Source organism: Perca fluviatilis, chromosome 1 (genome assembly GCF_010015445.1).
Source record: "Perca fluviatilis chromosome 1, GENO_Pfluv_1.0, whole genome shotgun sequence".
Classification (NCBI taxonomy): Eukaryota; Metazoa; Chordata; class Actinopteri; order Perciformes; family Percidae; genus Perca; species Perca fluviatilis.
Genome location: NC_053112.1, coordinates 36,258,665 through 36,281,491, shown reverse-complemented (window position 1 = coordinate 36,281,491; position 22,827 = coordinate 36,258,665). Strand labels below are relative to the sequence as shown.

The following is a 22,827-nucleotide window of genomic DNA, read 5'->3' as shown; positions in this document are numbered from 1 at the left end:
ACCATAATGTGGTTTATAAAGGCAGTTAGTCTACTTGCTAGTAAAGACTAACTTAAAAGATTTTAGTTGTATGGTCCATTTGGCCAGACATGCTTATCTTAAGATGTGTGATCACAATTTGACAGCACAATCAGCAATTTGACATTCATTTTGAGGGTATATTTCCATTATCTACATCAATTTCAAGTTGCAAATGTGAGTTATTAGAGGGATGTATTTCCATTATGACTAGACAAAAGTAGGACAACTTTAATCTAGCTGTCTAACTAGCTTCAATTTGGGAGGTCCAAATATTCTGACATTTGGCTCAAAGATTGTGCCATTTGAAAGCAGTGTTACACCGAGTATTAGAGAATTATGTAGCGCTACACAATTGCACCTAAAAACAACCTGCATTTACATTGGATATGGACCTGAGATCAGGGAAGAATCCGGTTTCACACCTCCAGGCACTTTAGTCTTTACAGCGCAGTGAGTAGATGGAACACTGATTGGTGTCAATGGGGAACCAAAGACATTGTGTCCCGTTTTGATTTAGCTTTTTGTGACCGGTCTTTAACCCTTACATTTCTAATTTGAACGGATATCTCTCTGGGGAATCTGCTGTAGCCTATATTGCAGCCTTTTATAGCCTCAACAGAAACCGACTTCTCGGGGTCATCTGACATAGTTTTCCCTTCGGAGCGTGTCCTCATTTGCGTGTTTCCTGCCTGTGCGCGTGTCCGGATTTCCATCCAGGTGCGTCCTCGGCTCCAGCCCTCGTTTGACTGTCAAAGCAGGCGGCGCGGCTCCTTTCTCCGCCCTGCGCATCCCGCATCCAGTCGCTAGCAGAGAGGAGCGCAGGGGAGTGCCCTGCACCGCGGACAGCCGACACACACACACAGCCTCCTCCTCCTCTTCTTCCTCCTTCTGCACTGAAGCCGGACTCCTCTGCCCGATAAACTCTACCGACTCTCAGCTCTTACTGTCGCCGTCAAAGCCCCTTCTGAATCCTCCATCAACCGGCTGCACACAAATCGACCCGCGGTCCTCTCAGCTAGGCCTGACGGTAAGAGAAGAGCGGGTGTTTGTTTGTGTGTGTGTGTGTGTGTGTGTGTGTGTGTGTGTGTGTGTGGGGGGTTCATGCGTTTCCATTGACTTGTAATCACGATAGAAATGCGTTTGGATTGATGTGTCGATGTTTTAGCCACACAGTGATCGTCTTTACTCCCCATGTCCTCCTATGTGCTGATGTTTACGTCAATGTAGCGACCTCATTTACATGTGAACAGCAGCCTGAAATATCCCTGATTGCTGGGTGATGAGGCTGATGTCACTGTAACACATTTGGAGGGTATTATAATTAAATGATGAAGGCCTTTTCATGGAACAGCTGGTTGCTGGTGAGCCACAGCAGGGTGGATGCTGGTGGAGAAAACCGGCACCGGGAAGCCGACTTAGATCCATTAAAAAGATGGAGAGGATGAGAGAGGAGGAGGAGGGAGAGACAGTTTCCAGTAGAGAGGACTAAACTGATGGCTGCTCGGTCTGAACTCTCATCTGGGCCCTCTCTCTCTCTCTCTCTCTCTCTCTCCCCCACAGTCTTCTGCTGAAATGTGGCCTGAGGCAGGGTGGGGCACACTTATGTAAATAAAAAGCAAACCCAGCCAGCTTACTTTGTACATCTCTGGCTCCTAAAAAAAAAAAAAAACCCAGAGTAATCCAACAAAGTGCATTTCGAAAAGTACTGTACTTAAGTTGACTATCAACACATTGAAATTGTATTTGAGTATTTTAATATGGTGCAACTTGAACGGTTTACTCCACATTTTACAGTAAGCACATACTTAAACAAAATGCATTTCCTCAACAGCTGTATCATCAAGGTATTTGTATTTTAGTGCTTCCATTTGGTGCAATATTTATCTGACAGTTACTCTGCAAATATACAGTAAGTATACACTCAGTCGCCAGTTTATTATTATTAGGGACACCGAGCTAAAACCAATGCAGCCTAATACTATGATAATACCCCCCCCATTGTCGTTTAAAGTGTTTTAGAGAGTTTGTGATAACTTGAGGTTGGTCTGTTATTTGGCCTATTCTCATTGATGAATAAATGTGGACAAACTTCTCTGTATGACGCAAGGCAGTTAAACAGAACCCCAAACTAAACCCTCCAAAATGATCACAGTTGAATCGACACCTCTTTAAAACAGTTTGAACAAAAACTCAACATTATAACCTTCATGAAGGTGGGATTTATTGCAGGACTGTTGTATTAGACTGCATTAGTTTTACCTAGGTGGGTCGAATAAACTGGTAAATGAGTGTATAGTGTGTATAGTGTGTGTGTGTGTGTGTGTGTGTGTGTGTACATACGCACACAAACTTTACAAATTTAAAGGAATACGCCACAGTTTGTTGAAATAGGGCTTATCACGGTCTTCCCCGGCTTTAGATAGGTGGGCCAACACATTTTTTTGTCTCAGTGCAAGTAATTAAGTTGTTTTGTTGTCTTTTGTTGGCTCACTTTTACTCACAACATGCTAACTGGCAACATAGGATTCTATTCACTATGCTAAGCTAACTAGCGGCGGCGCTGCCGGTGTTGCACCGGACTAAAACGATGCATGCACAAAAAATGTGTTGGCCCACCTATCTACAGCTAGGGGAGACCGTGATAAGCCCTATTTCAACAAACGGTGGCGTATCCCTTTAACATATAATCTCTTTAAATTGTTGTATTTAGAGCAATTAACCCTAACCGCAATACATCCAATAACTAGTTTTCAGTTGAGCACCGAATATGTATTAGTCCGCCAGTAGTCCCCCATTGCCAGACCTTTCTCCACAGCGCTAGTCCGCCAGTTAAAATAGTCCCCAAATAAATGGGCTTATTTATTGACTAACGTTTGCTAAAAACTGCAGTGCCCAGCAGATCTGGAATTACTGAGCACTTTTCTTTAAAATGAAACGATATATACGTGACCTGATTTTACAGATTTACGAGCGGAAAGTATTATGAGACGAGCTAAGGTGGTTTTGGTCTTTTTTCTGGGATTTCCTGGCAATAAGTTACACTTTGTGTGCAACTAGAGTATTTCTAGTTTTGCTTAAAAGGTTCAACAACTTCCTCCATCAGTTACATAAAAGACAGGCAGAAACAAATAAGATGATGTCCTTCACTAGTAGAAGTACTGATATTTCAGTAGTTAAGATCGTTTTTATTGAAAACTAGTTACATATGGTCTCAATTAATGGGCCGACCAGACATTTTAACTATTTTAATATGGATGTGTCCACTTCCCTCTGGTGTTCAGTGAAGATCTCCAAAGTGGTGACCATCTGGTCCTTATAACGGTTTCTCACAAATGGTCATAAATCTATCAGAGAAGTGGTTCCTACCAAGGGGGGGGTCACAAGATTTTTCTGAAAGGTCACAAGGTGACTTAACAAGAGAGGAAACAAAGAGTTCTGCTTCACAAGTCACAGAAATAAGCTTTATAAAACCAGTTTATAAGACTAAAGTTACTCTTATCTGTTCTATTCTTCTTTAACTTATTCAAAAAAATATTGAACTAAAGTGAAGAGAAATACTCTTTGGTTGCAAATGTGTACTGGTTGTGACCAGTTCAACCAGAGATGAGGGGTTACAAGTAGACAATGCTTTATTTTCAGGAGTCCAAACAGTTGGGAACCACTGAAATATAGCCACTTCCTGATTGTACCATAAACGTTGCAAATCATTCTGCTCTATTCTCGTCTTTCCAAAAGTCAAACTTCAATCAGATATCTGCTCAAGTCAAAAGCACAATTATCATTTACACACACACACAAAAAAAAAAAAGGCAATTGCAGAACTCAAATGGCTCTTTTACTAAATTAACATTTGATTCATGTGGCATCTGTGTGTCTGAACTCTTAATCTACTTGAGCGGTTTATTTTTTTTTTTAATCCGTTTTTCTTTTGTGTGAACAGCAGTAGCATCATGGAGGAATTAGACGTTCCACAGATGAGGAGAGAAGTGGAAAGCCTTCAGTATCAGCTGGCAATCAACAGGGAGAAATCCTCCATCACTGTTACTGAGTGAGTGTGACACACATATGCTCGCACACGCACATGCGCGCACACACACACACGCTTACGGTGTGCGGTTTTTTTTTTGTAGGCTGGTGAAGTGGATCGAGGGTTGTGTTTGTGAAGATCCATTTCTGAACCCTGAGCTGATGAGAGCCAACCCCTGGGTGGAGAAGGGCAAGTGTGTGATCCTCTAATGGTCACACATACTCACACACACACATACTCACTCACACACACACACACACACACACACACACACACACTCACAATCAAGGATGCATATAAACTAAAGAATCATGCACTCCCACACAGTCACGCTGCACTAACTCACCCATTCTCTCTTTCTTCCTCTCTCACTCACACACACACACATTATTGCTATAATCATGTTTATTTATTAGGAGACTCCTGAATGCTTTTAATTTATGTGAAGACTACTGTGTGTGTGTGTGAGTGTGCAGCACTGAGTAGCTTTCTAGAGGTTTGTTTTGATGGACTGCGGAGAAATGTTAAACCACACGTTTTTATTGGCTCTTTACACTGTCAAATCAAAATAAAGACTGTTTTGAATTTAACAGCTGAATTTTTGATTTATTCAGATGCTTACATGTAACATACAGGCAGGTGTGTGTGTGTGTGTGTGTGTGTTACAGTAGTTCTCTGATGCAGACATTTCGTCTGACAGCGTTGGACATGCCCTCGTTGAACCGGAACCACACGTCACTGTTGCCCACTGCCGTTCCCATAGAAACAACCTCACACATTTCACCTACAGAGAGGGAAAGAGCATTTTTAGTTTATTTTAGTTTTTTCAAAAATCAGAAACAGGTTTATTGCCAAGTATATTTCCACTTATAAGGAATTTGCCTTGGCGATTTGGTGCATAATGAAAAACAAGTACTGAAAAAGTCAAGAATCTAACAACAAATATGAAAAAAATTGTAAACAATGTTTTTTTTAAAAATATACATAAGGTTTGTTTTTCTACAAAAAAAATCCCCTCTAAAGTGACCACATGACCAGTGCTCAAAAGATTAGTCACTTCGTCAAACAGTTAATTGACAGGAACGAGACTGAAAACAAGTAAAATCATTTTTTAAACAATTATTTTCATCTGGCGGTTGTTTTCTGCATCGGTCTATAAAATGTCAGAAATCACAATTTTCCAAAGCCCAGTGTCACGTCTTCAGATTGCTTGTTTTGTCTCGAAAGATATTCAGTTCACTTTCATAGACGAGTACAAAAACCAGCAAATATTTAGAATCTGAAACCATTGAGTTTCTGTCTGTAGCTTAAAGCACGACTCAAACCATAAATTGATGATCAAAAAACTTAAATTTGATCAACTAATCGATTCTGCTGTAGTTTAATCCTCTAAAGTGAAAAAAACTAATTACTTCCCCAATGTGAGGATTTGCAGCTCACTTATGTAATTAGAAAACCTGAATACCTTTAGTGCTTTATCCAGTTTCCCCTGCTCATCACCTTCACCCAGGGAACATGAGAAAGAAACCTTATTTTACAGACATTTTATAGACTAAACGGTTAATTGAAGAATCAATAATGAAAATTATCATAAACTGGAGCCCTACGTAGAACACAAATTCTCCTCTCTGCTTTCACATAGCCTTAAGAGTGGGACTCATACTTTTTGAACACGTGTACTGTGCACGTGAACTTCACATATACATCAAAATGTCCATTTATTCAGAGACCCAGTGTACTGTACTGTATATCGGCGACTTAACTCCACTCAGCGCATAATAGAAATTAGAGCCCGACCGATAAAGGATTTTTAAGGCCGAGAAACACGTAACAAACCAAAGAGATTTCCCTGACATTAGGTATTTGTAGTTATTTATGAGACCTCACTAAAATAATATGATAATGTTGGTTTTATTGTCACAACAGAACAGATGAACATCAAAATATATTAAAGTTCTGATAAATAAAATGTATGAAAATACAAACTTAAAGGGTTAAACGAGTGTTGCCAACAGGGAGGTTGTAGAGCGCCCTCTGGTGGACAAACTATGCAACGCCAACACTCAGAACATGGTTGAAGGGCCTTTTGTCAGTTTTTATTTTTTAAATATTCATTTAATCGGCCATTATAAATGGCGATACCGATAGTTTGGGAAATGCCTCATATCGGCCCGCCGATATATCGGTCGGGCTCTAACAGAAATGAATGTACGATCATCTCTATCAACCACAGTTTCACCAAAGATTGTCGCTTCAAAATTGCAGATACATTTGCGTGCCCCACAGGACTCTCTCATGCTTAGGCAAGTATGTTGGTTGCTTTGATTAATCAAACATGTCAACATTAACAGGAGAGCTGTGCCTGTTTTAGTCAGCAGAACCCTGTTGTTCCTGCTTTGACCTACAATACGGCATTTCCATCCCGATTACTCTGTTGATCAATTTCTAGAATGCAGTGCTTTCAGGCAGGTAATGGGATTTTAATGGGTCCACTTTTCCACAAACACCGAGCACTGAATCTGGGCCGATGTTAACAGAATAAAAAGGTATAGGTATTTGTGCAAAACATGTTTTGAGTCACAATTACAGCTATCGTCTACCTGCACACCCGTGAGCCAGCAAAATAAGACTTCAGAGATTTAAAATGAGAGGCCTTTCACAGAATATTTGTAAAAGCGGTTTTTCCTCCACGTTGAAAGGAACAAGTGGTTAGTTTTGTAACACTTTGTGTTTACGCAGTATATGAGAAATACTGCATGGAAACAAAAGCAATAATGGGGTGTCAATTACTGGATATTAGTCAGAGAGGAATATTAATACGGGTTTTGCAAAGTTTTATGCACTTTAACACTGCAAGCTTAACTGGAAAACACTATTGTGAAAATATTTACGTCCCCAGGTGGCCATGTTGAGAACAAGCTACACAATTCTGCTATTGTTTATGCAAATGTGCTATTTTTGGTGCGATGCATTTGAAAACATCAGTCATCTTAGTTTCCAATGACACAAAGCTACTGGCGGGCCAAACCACAGTTACTTTTCCTGCTAACTTTGTATTACGTTTCTGGAGCAACAATGACTATACAACAACAGTAGCAAGCTAAGCCATATAGGCAGAAATATACTTTTTCATACATAAAATATGAAGATTGCTCGTTTTATTGGCTGGTGTCCAAATATATCAAGGAGACCGTAGATCAGGTCGTGTCCAGCCTTTTATGTTGCTGATAGAAATATGATAATACCAACATAATGGAGGGAAAATGCAGGTGCTGTTGACAGTTCAGATCTTCTCCCTGCAGTGTCCCACCCCAGCTCTAAATCGGAAGCGTTGCGTAGCACATTGTCAGTCATCACCTTTGGTGTGTTTGGACCTGATGTGCCTTCAGGCATGTTTCCCTGAACAGCCCGTGTTCTCAAAGGGTTTGAATAAATTAAGCCATATGTCACACAGCACAAAGTCTCTACAGCAGTGATTCTTAAAGTGGGGCCTGTGTAAGGTTTTTTTTTTCCCCCAAAAGGTTTAATAGTTCAACAAATTATATTTTAATTATTTTTAAATCTATAATGGTTCATGGATTACATTCTTATCTAACAAATCTATAACTCTTAGAATCTGTTTAATACATGTCTAATATCTTTCTAATACATTTCTCTGGTGGTGTTCTTTCACATAACTAAGACTAGGAAGTGGAGAGAAAAAAAAAATAAAAAAAAATAGGCTATGCCAAATTATACCAAGGGACAAACATGAGGAGGTCCCCACCTGGTATACACTCTATATTGTAAGGGGTCCTAAACAGAGAACCTCTGGTCTACTGTACCTGTCTCTGAAGTGGTCTGCAGTCTCTGAGGTTTGGGGGCAACAGCTCGACCAAAGAAATCCACCTCCGGCTGCAAAACGCACACACAAGAGTGCCAAGGAGGAAGAAGTTAATAAGGAGGTTTCTGAAACACTGTCCTCAATAAGCAGGTCCACACACACACACACACACACACACACACACACACACACACACACACACACACACACACACACACACACACACACACACACACACACACACACACACACACACACACACACACACACACACACACACACACACACACACACACACACACACACACCTCATTAGCCTGATTTCCTAGTTTCACCATTAGGGACTGTATCCCAGTGGTTTGTCATTGTCCTCATTTCTGCCCTCTAGAGGTTCACTCTCTCTGTCGCTCTTATACTGAACTATTCTAACTGTGCAGCTCACCACAGCGGCTCTGATGGTCAGGGCAAACAGATGCTGGCTCCACCTACAGGCATCCACACATACAACTATGGGAAGCTCAATACTGGTAGAAAGACACTGCTACTTCCCATACAAGGTGCTTAAATAACCAAAGAACCACCACATGAGAACTACATGTAGAAATGGCTGCCTCTAAAGACTCGCCTTGTAAAAAGGAGGAGCACTTAAGACCAAAATGTTTTTTTTATGAAGACATGTTGAGCAGAAGAGAACACCTCCCCTGCAGGTTTGAGTGTGAAAGCTACACAATGAACTGCTACTCATTCTGTGGTGGCTTTTTAAAAAAAAAAATTCTGGAAGGTGTGTACTTGTATTTATCGTATTGTGTGGACAAAACTCTTTTCACACAGTCAAATTATGGAGATTCACTTCCCCATGTGTGGATAAAAGGTAAACAATCAATTTTATTAAGATTCAGTTTTTTTTTTTTATTTCCGGTTAGTGTTGGGTTTAGGGGAGTACTGGTTGTGATGTGGGTGTGGGTCTCACCCTGGTCTCCACTGTGGTCTGTTTGACGATGTTCTCCAGCCTCTGTTGATGGTTCCTCACTGGTTTGGGACCAGCTCTCTTTTTTTCGTCCTCTTTGTGCTTCATATAGCCACAGCAGATTATAAATACATTAGATTATTAATACACACACACACACACACACACACACGATGAGCTGATTATCTACAGGCTGCAGTGTATATCCGTCTCACCACTACAGGGTTTCGTTGCAGCATCAGTTGCTCGGCTCTCCTCATCTTCTCCTGCTCCATCTCTCTGCTGATGGTTTGTTTGGCCTGATACGTCAGCTGGCGGCGCGGAGGAAGGCCCGGGAACCTCACTACCTCCTCAACACGCCTGCAAACACACACACATACACACTAAGTAAATAGCTTTCCACAAACCACAAGAGACACACACACACATCGCTGAAACACAAACACTCATAACAGTGTGTAGCTGACACAGAGGTGAACCTTGTTAGATGACAACAACATAATATTAAGCTTCCTCCATTGGTGCTGCTATGGTTTATGTTTTCCAGAAAAAACCCTGAATCTCTCATTCTCTAAAACCATAATCCTCTTACAGCTGATCTCCATCTCTCTCCAACACACACACAGTGCATGCCAGTAAACTCTCTCACTCAATGACTGCTGGACATAAATAAGACAACACCAGTTTTTGTGACTGTGAGCTATTTATTGCAAGTTATCACTATAAAATATCAGCAGTGTTATCATCAGAACTTGTCAAACTCTAATGAAGCTGCTTGGATGGCTCAACTCCTCCTTTAACATGATAGATTACTCGCTATGCAGCTTATATTAAGTGGTCTAACCTCAGGCTAACACAATACAGTATCAGTATTATTAAAGCACAGACAACTATATCACTGATGATATGTGAATCAATCTTTTAGTAATAGTTACATACAATTTATAAACTTAATAGATACTTTGCCGATTTAAATCCAGCTCGGTGTCATCTTTGTGTGGGCAGTGTGTTCAGATGAACGGTGGAGCTCAGAGCAGCCGGGGATCTCGACAGACAGACCTCTGCTGTTATTCATCAGCTGGGAACTCTGTGCGCTGCAGCCACACACCGTTCATCTGCACACACTGCCATGACACAGAGCTGATTGAGCTTCAATTTTTCTGCTCTTTTTCTCTGCACATCTCTCCCCACCTAAAGCCGCCAAAACCAGGCTACAATAACAATTCTGCCAAAGTCTGACCAAACAACAACCGTGTCCAAAAAAAAAACCGTCCACTCAAATAACCCTGTTTATATCCACAATCCAAGTCTTTATCCATGAGGTATCAGAGTGAGGTGTTGTGGTGAGCCAGAGACGGCAGGTACAGGAAGTTGTAGACCAGTAGAAGCAGCAGTAGAGCTAACACTAGAGGCAGGCACCAGTCATTGGTGACCAGCACATTGTCACAGCGAACCTGCAGGAAGGAGCTCCTCTGGGCACCTGGCTGCTTCTTAATCTGGGTCTGCATGGCTCAGCTAGTTAAAAACAAACACCAGAGTCACTGCTGTCCTCAGTAGTCACAAAAATAAAAAAAAGGGTCCAATGAACAAAGGTCTCCCAAGTTGAAGCGTTTGCACCAAAACCTGTCGAGTTCTACTCGCTCCTTTCAGTTTTTGTCTCAATATTTCAGATCATCTTCTGCTTTCTCTAAACTTCTGTCCTCCTAATGGTGTAGACACCTATAGCCGACAGGCGACCGTTGACAGAAAACCCCGACGATATGATCAGTCGCGTCCCCGAGGTCCAAAAAACTGCCACAGAACAGACCAAAAAGACGAGAGGAGACAAGACGTAATACATCTCTATAACAGCAGGCGGCGCTAATCTGTAATGTTGCCCAAGAAATCAAAACCGGCAGCTGATTGGACGAACGCGTCACATGGGTTTGTTTTCTCTGGAAATTCAGAGCCAGACTGTCATGGCGGCCGTTCAGAATACGATCTCATATTGTACTAAAATAGTTCACCGAAACATGTTTCTGAAAACATTTTAAGCGAGAAATAGGCCGTGCAGTTGCTGAATCTGTCTTCATTTCAGCTCAACAAAGGTCAGTTTAAAAGATTTTCATCAGATTTTGAGAGACTCTAGTCACGCTCATTCCACTCGTCATTTCCGGGTGAGTCCAGACTTCCCTGCCGCCGACCAAACACGTCAGGTCGGCCAAAATGAACGCCGACAGCCCCCCGGACAGACGATGGCACGGGACACACCGAACAGATTAGAGTCACTGACCTCGCCAGACTGTCCCACGGCCGATAATCGGCCTGATGTGTCCCGGCCTTGTATTTTACTGCTCCGTTTATCCATCCACCTGTAACCCACCGGTGGGGCTTTGCAGCTCGTAACTCTGCTCCCACAGCACTACAATCAAACACACCTAACAGGTGATAAGGGGATTACTCTCTAAGCCACCATGCAGAGAACCACAGAGCAGTGACCTTCAACACCCCAGAAACACACATCTGCCCAGCATGTGTCCACATGCAAAATACAGTTGAGTGCAGGTGCCTGTGTGTTTGTGTGCGTGTAGGTGTGTGCGCGTGTAAGTGTGTGTGTACTCACGGCTCCAGCATGTATGTGTATTGCCCCTCTGGCGTGCGGTCCTGCCTGTAGGAGAGGTTGTACGCAAGCATGGTGTTGATCAGCTCACACATCTGCTCCTTCTCTCTGCTGCTGAACAGCTGCGGATTCACCTGGAAGAAACACACGGGATATGAGATTACTGTCACTGAAAGTTTTGCTGACATTTTATGGAACGCATTTATCTCAGACTTCATTCAACAGCTTTCACCATTTTCAATATTTGGTAAAATACACCCCGTGACCCATTTTTTTAGGTACACCTACACATTTGAATGCAGCCAATACAAATGTTCTGTCACAAAGAAGTTTATAATGCTCAGTTTTTGTGGAAACTGTCAGAGGAATCAAAGCTGCAGTAGATAGTAAGCAAGCTGTTGTATTGGATTGCATTAGATTTTACAGGTGTACCTAATAAAGTGGCCACTGAGTGTAAAACTGGGGACAGCAAGGACTGTACCTTAAGTAACCAGGATGTTACCAAATGCTTAAATGCAGTGCCATAGGAAAATAAAATTGGCGTGGATCTATTGGTGTTGATATAAATATGGCCTTGGTCAAATTGTCTTGTCTCGTTTAACAGAAGCAGGGCTGCAAAGCTTCGGATCCCAGTTCCTACATTTACACACAGACACAGGTTTACTTTAAATGCTTTTACATACAGGCCGTAGTTTGGGACAGATGATGTCGAGGAGCAGCGTGAGCATATCAAGGGACAGGCTGAGCTGGCTGATCCTCGTTCTGATGCATGCTGGGATGTCGGCTAACATGGTGGCCAAAGCGTTCCTGCTGCTGAGGAGTCGGGTGGAGGCCTGGAGAGGACAAGACCAGGGAGAACACAATCATCTCAACTGTTTTTAATCTAGACTTTACTGCCTTAAACATCTCATGTTTGTTTCTATTGAACCCCTATTTTATTTGCCGTTTCTTCAGTTTTTCTATGCGTAACACTCACTATATTGCGTTGATACGTACCTCATGCTGGCTGTGCGGATAGCTGATGCGTGGTACGTGTGTGTGGGCAAACAGGAAGTGGAATGTGACGGACAGGAAGGGCAGGTATCTCATCAGGGTGAAGTTCTGGCCGTGCATAATCACGTGGTTCAACCGGTCTGAGAACGACAGCCAATCCAGAGCCTCACACACACTCTGCAGGTTGGGGTCCCTCACACGCATGGACAGATAGTTATCATACAGACCCTGAGGAAAAAGAGACAGATGTTCAACCTGATATCAGATCTAAGACATCATAATGCAGTGTTGTTTCAGAATATTTTTTAAATTTAACTTCTGCTAGTAAAGCATGGGGCAGTGTATTGTATGCATCCTTTTCTGTGCACTGTGATTTAAGTGAAATACTGAGAATGTTTGTTCATTACCTGAGAAACCTTCTCATACTCTCCACTAGATGAAGCCAAGTGCAGAATGTGCTGAAACCTCTGAGCTCCACCTCCTGAACCTGGCGCTTCATCAAACTCCTCACCAATACGTTTCCTGAAAGAACAAATGTGAATGTTTAGTCAACGTGTAGTTAGTTAGTACCCAAGAGGCAGAGAGAGGTAACAGATGAGACAGTAAGGTTGCGATTAAAAAATCCAACTCCTCTGGCACCACCTACAGCCTGTACTGTGATTGGCAACATTCCACCGCTCCCGGTTGATTTTCTCCAATCAGGGCCACAGGGGTTGACTATCTGCCTGTCAATCACTGCTCAGGCACGTACACACATGTAATAGCGTTCTCCCCTCCCCGCGCACGAGCTGCAGAAAGGTTTCCCAAAACTCCGGTGAATATTGGAGTGGCTTTTCAGAGGTGGCGTGGCTGCAGGATTTTAAAGATCTGAAGAACGATGCAGACGTAGCCACATTTCTTCTTGACCGGTTACATAATTACCATGAATGATTTATCTTTCACTTGGTTATTAGTAGTCAAAAGTCCACAAAGCTACGTTGGTGAGGAGGATAGTAATGTTTGCACAGTGGTCGGTCACATATGATGCTGAAATGGCTAACGCTAGCCTGCTAGTTAGCATCGTTTTACTGTTGGTGAGTAAAGTTAACATTGTGTTGGTGTTTAGTTATTGAGTTATTATTATTTTATACTTTTTTCATGATCATACAGTCCAGCCAAAGTATGTAAGATATCAACGTGAACCGGTAGGGATGATGAAGCTTATAATTATTCACACATTTTTATCACACCTTTGTCAGATTTTCCCAGCAGTATATAACAATAATTCCTAATAATATCTTGAAACACAACTTGGACTTGGATAAGCGCAGAGAATGGATGGATGGATACATTTAAAAAAAATAAAAAAACTTTGGCTCACATGTTGACATTTGTTAGAAAGATTTAGCTAAAAATCACATAAAAAAACATTTGTATAACTAACGTTACTGCAGCAGGCAAGAAAAAAATATATTCTTAAGACTTTTGTAAAATATTTAAGATTTTTTAAATTCTTTTAAAAGGCCTTTTTTTTTTTAAAGCAATCTGAAATCAATACTTTAAGACTTTTCAAGACCTACGGGTACCATGACAAATTTAGCTTCCAATTCCCTGTTGGTGTTAACAGTAAATACAAACTTAGAAAACAGTCATGTATCTAACCCTTACCCTGACAATGGAGACTATGACTATTGCATTGCAGTGGTAGCACCAATCTCTTGTTCTTTTGCAGAACATTTGCTTCATTTCAAATTTTTTGGCAAACTTAAACTTTGGCTGCCTTTAGTAAATGTAGCGGTTTTCTGAAAAAGGTCGTCAGCATCTACAAAATACAGAAAAACATTCCTAATTTAACGACAAACTCCAAGAAAAACTGTGGCAGGACATACTGTACCGTTTTGTACGTTGTAACTGGAAGATTTGCTGCCACAGATGGAATAAGCCTTTGTTCTGGTCCTTCTGCCCCACAGAGATGCACTGGATGGTCTTTGTGCTCAGCTGCTTGTGGCCACGACGGTGGAGGAACTGCGCAAACAAGAACACATATTGTGATAAAACTAAACTGTATATCACTGCTCGTGCAACAAACATACTTTCCTTAACAGTGCTGCCACCCACCTGTAGTGTGTTGATGCAAGACCTGATGTCGTTGTCAGTCTTCTCACACAGTGATATCAGAGTGCCTGTGTCTGTCTTCATCCCTTGCTGGAGTGAAATCTGCAAACAAACAAAAAACTAATCGTAAACCTGAATTGTTGGTGTGTTTCCAAAATATTTCTGTACCCGTGTGTGTGTGTGTGTGTGTGTGTGTGTGTGTGTGTGTGTGTGTGTGTGTGTGTGTGTGTGTGTGTGTGTGTGTGTGTGTGTGTGTGTGTGTGTGTGTGTGTGTGTGTGTGTGTGTGTGTGTGTGTGTGTGTTGACCTCTGCCAGTCTCTGTGCGAGGCGGGAAGGCTGAGTCTGGGGGAAAACTAGGAGGAAGGCCTGCTGCCTGAGAGGTCTGAGAGCTGGAACATAACTAAAAAGGAAAGGAATCAGATGGACAATTTATATATTTAGCAAAGACCATTCAGTTATAACAAACATCTACTATTTCCACTTTGTTGAACTGTTAAACACCACGGTCTCTCTTACAGGTCGTTACAGATGCAGATGATTGGTCGAAGCAGGATGGACTCCTTCTTCTTTTTCTTCTTCGCAGTCTCCGTACCAGCATCCCCGCCGTGGCCTTCTTTCCTGTTCAGAGTTGCTAACAGGATGTTGATGGCAGCCTGTCACACACACACCAGAGATAAAGAAAAGGAAGAAAAAAAAACATGTATAAAAAGAAGATTAAAAAGGTGTGCATTAACACGGTTATTTTTCCTTTTTTTGTTGTCCAGGACGTACCGCAGGTGCTCCGTCGATCTCATCAATAATGAGGCAGTTTGGCCTCTCATTGGCTCCCAAAACTGACTTCATCTGTGTTGCCGTGTTGATGCGTTTTTGGAACACCTCTGCACTGCGATCGTCACTGCAGAAACATCAACACAGTAACTGAGGTCACGACAGGGGGCCTACTTTTTTGAATTTAATACCATTACTGGGTCAGTTTTAAATTTGGTTTTGTCTAACCTGGCATTGATTTCCACCACATTATACCCAGCATGCTTTGCTATGACATGAGCCAGGGTGGTCTTCCCCAAACCTGGAGGACCAGACAACAATGCCACCTAGAGAAAGACCCAAATAAATGACATATGGCACTATAGAACATCTTTAGGTCTTTAAACTGAGATTGTAATGACAGAAGTATGCAGGTGTGTTAACCTTATATTTGGGTCGTTTGTACTGGTCCAGCTCAGCCTCGAGGAGTTCCTCAGTCACCTCAATCTTGCTCTTGAAGCGATTTGGATTCTGATTGGCTTGATTGGGTTTGAATGAGTTCTGGTTGGGAGCCTGTCTGTCAAACCGGGCAGGGCGGGACTTCCTCTCTCTTCCGAACACAACGGTGTCCCAAAGTTTCAACCACTTGAGCAGACAGCGGTTGGTAAACTAAAATGAAAGAGTCACACACAGCTGGCATCAGTATGGGATACATGGGCTTATCAATACTTAAAAGGGCTTTCATTCACTTTATGTAGACGTAAAGTTACACGGAAACACAAAATGCGACATACATCGTCACTGAGAAGCTCTGTGTAGTGTCGGGGAGAGTAGCGGTCCACCCAGAGTCGAGAGGCTTGGCCCTCTGGGTCTTCGGGACTGTCGATCTCTTCATCTTCTCTGCTTTCGGGCTGAACAAGCACATCGTTCACACTGCTGGAATGTGACGCAAATTCAAAAAGGAACATCAAAAACCCACGTACTGCTGCATGTAATCAGATTGTTGATGCGTCAGTGGCAGAGAGACAGGTGGTGAGTTACCTGGCCAACAGATCTGCAAGCCGCTGAGATTCTTCTACAACCTGCTGGTGGCTGCACGATTTCAAAGAGACAAAAAAATGTAACCAAGTTTGCAATCCTCATTCTGTTGTGCAATGAATTTACTAAATACATTTCAAAATATAGGACCTCTGAAATGCATCGTACAGGTACATCCATAAATAAAGTAAATTAAACAAAAGGGATCACTGATATATTTTATTTCAGTGTAGGGCTGGGCGATATATCGATATTATATTGATATCGCAATATGAGACTAGATATCATCTAGGGGTGTGCAAAAAAAAAAAATTGATTCACATTCGTATCGCGATTTCTTTTCTCCATTTTTTTAAATTGTATGTCTACTGCAATCACATGGGCAAAGTAACTACATTTACATACTGTGAATGTTTTTTTTTAAATGGAGAATCATTTTTGAATCGAAAATCTTGAGCCCAAAAATCGATATCGAATCGTGACATTTTCTGAATCGTGCACCCCTAATATCGGCTTAGATTTTGATTATCATAACATCGTAATATGGCTTAAGTTTTGTCTATTTCCTGGTTTTAAAGGATGCATTACCGTGAGGTGATGTCACTCCTGAACATACCAGACTGTTCTAGCTGTTCTATTATTTCCCTCTAACCACTTAGTCATTATATCCCCATTATCGATGATTATTTATCTAAAATCTAATTGCGAAGCTATTTTGTTAAATCACCAATTGTCAAGCATAAAATATTGTCGCAATGGACCTTTTTCACAGCAGACATTTTGACTTGTCATAGTAGGAAAAGCACAGCTGAAATAGATAACCTTAGCAATGTGCCAGGTTTTAATACCATTACCTCTCCTAAGTGGAATGCAGCCATCAGTAATGGTTTAATACCAGGACCTCTCCTAAGTGGAATGCAGCCATCATTAATGGTTTAATACCAGGGCCTCTCCTAAGTGGAATGCAGCCATCATTAATGGTTTAATACCAGGGCCTCTCCTAAGTGGAATGCAGCCATCAGTAATGGTTTAATACCAGGACCTCCCCTAAGTGGAATGCAGCCATCAGTAATGGTTTAATACCAGGACCTCTCCTAAGTGGAATGCAGCCATCAGTAATGGTTTAATACCAGGACCTCTCTCTAAAGTGGAATGCAGCCATCAGTAATGGTTTAATACCAGGACCTCTCCTAAGTGGAATGCAGCCATCAGTAATGGTTTAATACCAGGACCTCTCTCTAAGTGGAATGCAGCCATCAGTAATGGTTTAATACCAGGACCTCTCCTAAGTGGAATGCAGCCATCAGTAATGGTTTAATACCAGGACCTCTCCTAAGTGGAATGCAGCCATCAGTAATGGTTTAATACCAGGGCCTCTCCTAAGTGGAATGCAGCCATCAGTAATGGTTTAATACCAGGACCTCTCCTAAGTGGAATGCAGCCATCAGTAATGGTTTAATACCAGGACCTCTCCTAAGTGGAATGCAGCCATCAGTAATGGTTTAATACCAGGACCTCTCCTAAGTGGAATGCAGCCATCAGTAATGGTTTAATACCAGGACCTCTCCTAAGTGGAATGCAGCCATCAGTAATGGTTTTGAATACACCTGTGCTTTTCCTACTATGACATGTCAACATGTCTGCTGTGAAAAGGGTCTATATTGACATCAAGGTATTTGGTCAAGAATATCATGATATCTGATTTTCTCCATAATCACCCAACTCTATTTCAGTGCTTAAATTATTATCTTATAACATAATTATTTTTAAATTAATGAATGTATGAATAATAATTGAAAGTTATGGATGCCATTGTGTAAACATATCAATCATTTTTGCTTGCGCAAGTATGCATTGTTTTGTATCAGACAACAATATAACAATCATGCTTTATTTGGCTGCAGATCCAATAAATACTTTGTTTGAAAATGGCTGTTATAGTCTCTGTATTTGGCAAATCATGAAAATGTTTGGATTTATGGACAATGATTATACTTTTCGCATGTGTGATTCCTGAAAAATCAACAGTGTGTTCCTGTGCAGGCAATTTGGCAGATTATACACAAACAACAGCGGCCTGGTCACTCACCCTCTCTGCCTGTTGATCTCTCAACACATCTATTGGCACTGACAGCAGCCCCAGTGAACCATGGGAGTTTGGTACCAACCTCAAGTCCACTACCTGAAGACACACCGGTAAATGCAAAGAAATTAATGTACAGAAGTACGGTATAACATACAGTATATAGGCACTGGACCCCGGAGGTATGTATGCATGTTGACAGTGAATCAGGATTTAGGAAAAGATGCTGCTCAAAATGTTTCAGCATCATTCAACATGGTTTCACCTTTGACCCTGCTTCTTCTGTTTGTTTGAGGTAGACCCGGCTCCCTGATGAGTCGGTCACACTGACGTACTCGCCCTCTAAAGGAGGCCGCCTCAGCACATGCCGCGATGCTGACACCGCCGTGGGAGGTCGCCTGGGCGTCTCTGGGATTGTAGCAAAGCCACTGATATCCAACACAGCTGGGGTAGGCCTAAAACACACAAACATGTTCAGAAGTCGGTGTATTTTATTTTTATTTTTTTAATAATAGATATATTGTTCAATCTATAACATTTGAATAATGATAAATGCCCCATCACCTGTTTCAATAGGCCAATGTTATGTCTTTAAATTCCTATTTTTGTCTGAGCAACAATCAAAACAGAAAATGGTATTCAAATCATAGAAAATAGAAGAAAAAAAAAATCCTCAGATTTGACATACTGTATTAAGCAAATGTTTGATATTTGAATTGGATACATTCTCTGAATTATTAATCTAAATACCAGAATTCTCATCAATTGATTTTCTGGCAAATGATTAATTGACTAAATCATTTCAGTATTGAAACAAGGAATGCCTGAAAAGCACTATAATGCAAAAGATGGTTTAAAAAGCTAAAAAAATAACAAAACAAATACATAAAAAAGACAAACTTCAAAGGAATAGAACAAAAAGATGATTTAATACTCCGTCTACACAGGTGCCGTGTCACCAGCTGCAGTTCTTCCTCAGGTAAGTAAGTGCTTTTGTGTATCTATAAATAGTAGCCTGTCATGTTTCATCCTTGTGATCTATTGCTTGTATCTGCCTCTTATTTCTTTGTGATGTGAGTATTAGAGAAATGGGGATTTTTTTTCCACCCCATTTAAATGCCCTATTGCTTATTTTGTTAAACTTTTTTGGCTTTTAATGAAATATTCTATATTCCCAATAATGCACCAGATATAAAACCAAGTATTTAGTGTAAAAAGATCTAACGCACAAAATGTCTGCTCTATACTGAGGTTTCCTTTCCCCTCACCATGTTCCAGGACATCAACAGTTTCCCCCTTCCAGCTCATAGTGTGTACAACACCAGCCCATGCATCTCTCCTACCTGAAGGTGTCAGGGGGTTCATACTGCTCTGGAGAGGACGGCGGTGAGATCTCATCACTCTGTGACGGGGCTTTGCTCTCTTGAGTCTGCAGTGACTTGAAAAGTTGCTTGGCCACTCCTGCATCCTGCTTCTGCCGCTTTGCCTTTGGGGCTGCCAGGGCAAAGTCAGATTTAAGGTACAAACTTACAACATCAAGCGAACATAACAAGGACATAACAGATACTGTACTCTCAGGGGGAACTCACTGATGGGCTGATCATCCAGCAGATGCTCTATGTCAGAAATGTCGCCTCCTGGGCCCTGCTTCTGACGTTTCCCCGGCTTGAAAGATTCCTCTAAGCCATTCAAGAAAAGACATAATCTTGAATCTTGACATTGTGATGGGCAGGTTTGACTACTTTCTGACATTAGCTAGACTAAATGTTTCCTTGATTTAAATAAATAAATAAACAAACAGTTATAAGGAGAATGTCAAATATCGTAAAATGAATGCAGACAACATCCGATAATAGGCTTGGACATTACTTTGCAGCTTCATTCCCACTGACCCAAACAAGGGCTGCGTGCAGCCAAAAATGGTTAAAACCAACAGAGTTTATTTTTTAAATTCTAAAAAGGTTACAAATGATATGTCAGGCTGAATTTGGATGCACATAAAATCAAATGTAAGCATATTTATGATGATGCATTTCATGACAAAAACATGAATGACACAGAGTGCCAAACTAGTTTTATATACAGTCTAAGATGCCAAATATAAGTTATTTATTTTTACAAAAAGACTATAAAATAAAGAACAAATTCAAGTGTGAGGTGTGCTGACAGGTTGAAAATTTCTATCTGTCGAATCGAATTGTGACAAAATAACACCAACATGTTCCTGTTTACATGTTGTGATTTGTAGAGTCACAGCGTGTACAAAAAACAACGTAACATGAGACACAGCCATCTTCTATCTGTAAACAAACCGGGAACTATACTCTCAGACAGGGTTGCTGCGAGCATATCACTCTGCCCAAGTACTATATTCTTCCGCCTGAGAATATAGTTCCCGGTTTGTTTACGGTTAGAAGACTGCTGTGTCTCATGTTACGTTGTTTTTTGTACACGCTGTGACTCTACAAATCACAACATGTAAATAGGAACATGTTGGCGTTATTTTGTCACTTATTCGGAGCAGTAGGATTGCTGGAACCATTCACCTGCCTGTTCTGTTATGGGCTGATGCCGCTGGAGCTGTCAGACAGCCTTACAGCACGCACGGAGATGAGAAGGGTATGTATGGACTTGTCTTACTCTGGGGGTTACGGTGAATAAGCTAAATTCCCAATAAGTCGGCGTGTTCCTTTAAGGGGTTAATCATACTGCATAATTTTACCTGCATGAATAATGATCCACAAGTTTGTTGCCTACTAAAGTGAGTGCCAAGTTTTTAGGACTGCTCCCTCTTAGTTGATTAGTCGACTAATCGATCGTTTTGGTCTCCGTCAACTTAGATTTCTTTAGTCGATTAGTCATGTTTTATGCTTTTTTCACGCTGAATAACTTATTTCCAAGAAACATACGAGCACATCTCTGGTAAACACAAGAATTAAAGTGGTGCTTTTACATGACTCTTTGCGGAGAAACTCAGATTTACAGATCCGTCGATTAAATCAACTAATCGATACAATTGAATGAGTGTTAGTCGACAAAGAATTTCTTCAATCGAGAACAGCCCTACAAGTTTTGTCCAAGATGGCTGTGATTGGTTTAAGAAATATAAACAAGCCAATTTTTTTTTTTTTTTGTCCCCTATCCCCTAGAATAGCTAGGCGTTGTAAAGTTAGCTAGCCCTTTATATACAGTCCATGCCAGTGTAGCCAGACAATACACAAACAGATCAAACAGAGACAGAGGTACGTGTGTGTATTTGTACGCAAGTTTATGAGGAAGTTACGCTCACAGGTCAGTAAGTGGTTCGGAGAATAAAAATTAACACAACAGCTAAAATGTAAGGCAGACAAACGCCTGCTGTTTGGGAACATGCATTGAAGGTGCTGCTAAAGTTTGTTAGCTGACGTTAGTTCCTCACATAGACAGTATATAAGAAGGTTTCTCACCCTCCATATCCGCCATCGCTTCCAGCTCGTCGGCGAACTGGTCCTCGAAGTCGTCCTGTATCTCGAACAGTTCGTCATATTCGTCCATATTGGTTCGGACAGGTAGCACGACACAACCAGAGACACGGTAATGTGTTAAACACACTTTTCACGTGAATATTTACTTCGCTATTTGAGCAGCCGCTTTGCCAGAGCCCTTGAAGTTTCCCGGCAATTTTTTTTGTTGTGATGTGAAGTATTACTTCCGGGTAAAGCGAGTCTCCCGTCCTCTGATTGGTTATTCACTCATTTCTCGCCTCCCGTCATGCACCGTAGAGCGACATTTGTTACAGGGATGAAATTAAAAATCAAAGTTTGGCCTGAAGGTGGCGCCAGAGGAAAGACTATGTTTATATTTTACTGTAATACTGTAATTTTGCATGCAGACACTAATACATGAAAATAGACAGTAAGCATGTCTTTGTCCCACTATTCTGATAACACTATGACATAATGATAATTGCCATGTACTGGACTGAAGAATGTTCAAACTTTTGGAATAACAAACAAGCAATGCAAGCAATTCCCTACTTAAATTATTCTAAATTATGACTTGCATTACTACATACACATATCTTTACTATATTTGCTCTTCACATACATATTTATACTCCTGTCCATACTGTATATATGTCACCTATTGAGTATTTATACTTACACTACTTCCCATACTTTATGCTTTGTATATATATATTTTACACTTTATATTTTGATAACTGCTGCACATATTTATAAGCTACTTGTATATCTTTGTGTTTTCATATCCCTCACTGTCTATTATATATATTACCACTATACATCTGCCCGATACTGCTTTTTGCCCCTCTGGTTAGATGCATTTTGTTGTGTTAGTAGTAGCACTCTCTGCAATGACATTAAAGTTGAATCATATCTTATATAATCTAAAATTGCAACTCTTGACTTTTCAAAAATAAGTTTTTCTTGCACAC

The 22,827-nt window shown here is 41.1% G+C and overlaps 2 protein-coding genes across 3 annotated transcripts; one reads left to right on the top strand and one right to left on the bottom strand.

The window, feature by feature from the left end:
• Nucleotides 1-677: 677 nt before the first annotated feature.
• On the top strand, nt 678-4,638 carry LOC120547992 (guanine nucleotide-binding protein G(I)/G(S)/G(O) subunit gamma-13-like). The gene is made up of 3 exons (XM_039783907.1): nt 678-1,048; nt 3,962-4,069; nt 4,152-4,638. Exons 2-3 carry the CDS (start codon nt 3,972-3,974, stop codon nt 4,255-4,257), a joined length of 204 nt encoding a protein of 67 aa, XP_039639841.1. The 5' UTR covers nt 678-1,048; nt 3,962-3,971; the 3' UTR covers nt 4,258-4,638.
• On the bottom strand, nt 4,571-22,072 carry chtf18 (CTF18, chromosome transmission fidelity factor 18 homolog (S. cerevisiae)). Of its 2 annotated transcripts, XM_039783323.1 has the most exons (23): nt 21,839-22,072; nt 19,982-20,071; nt 19,736-19,886; nt 18,658-18,847; nt 18,399-18,491; nt 16,962-16,963; nt 16,313-16,363; nt 16,066-16,207; nt 15,716-15,940; nt 15,521-15,618; nt 15,296-15,419; nt 15,041-15,177; nt 14,831-14,924; nt 14,528-14,626; nt 14,304-14,434; nt 12,838-12,952; nt 12,434-12,658; nt 12,121-12,270; nt 11,441-11,571; nt 9,054-9,198; nt 8,842-8,940; nt 7,873-7,942; nt 4,571-4,832 (listed from the first exon to the last, which is right to left on the bottom strand). In XM_039783323.1, exons 1-23 carry the CDS (start codon nt 21,924-21,926, stop codon nt 4,711-4,713), a joined length of 2,772 nt encoding a protein of 923 aa, XP_039639257.1. In that variant the 5' UTR covers nt 21,927-22,072; the 3' UTR covers nt 4,571-4,710. The 2 variants fall into 2 exon arrangements, with proteins under 2 accessions (XP_039639257.1, XP_039639163.1); XM_039783229.1 differs by lacking the exon at nt 16,962-16,963 and having other exon boundaries at nt 16,313-16,365.
• Nucleotides 22,073-22,827: the final 755 nt, after the last annotated feature.

What these genes read in the sequence shown, in the direction of transcription:
- LOC120547992 (XM_039783907.1), top strand. Translation starts at nt 3,972, where the DNA reads ATGGAGGAATTAGACGTTCCACAGATGAGGAGAGAAGTGGAAAGCCTT. An exon ending in TCCTCCATCACTGTTACTGA is followed by an intron (nt 4,070 to 4,151) that starts GTGAGTGTGACA and finishes TTTTTTTTGTAG; the next exon opens with GCTGGTGAAGTGGATCGAGG.
- chtf18 (XM_039783323.1), bottom strand. Translation starts at nt 21,926, where the DNA reads ATGGACGAATATGACGAACTGTTCGAGATACAGGACGACTTCGAGGAC. An exon ending in GCTGGATGATCAGCCCATCA is followed by an intron (nt 19,887 to 19,981) that starts GTGAGTTCCCCC and finishes TTGCCCTGGCAG; the next exon opens with CCCCAAAGGCAAAGCGGCAG. An exon ending in AGACCACAGTGGAGACCAGG is followed by an intron (nt 7,943 to 8,841) that starts GTGAGACCCACA and finishes TGCGTTTTGCAG; the next exon opens with CCGGAGGTGGATTTCTTTGG.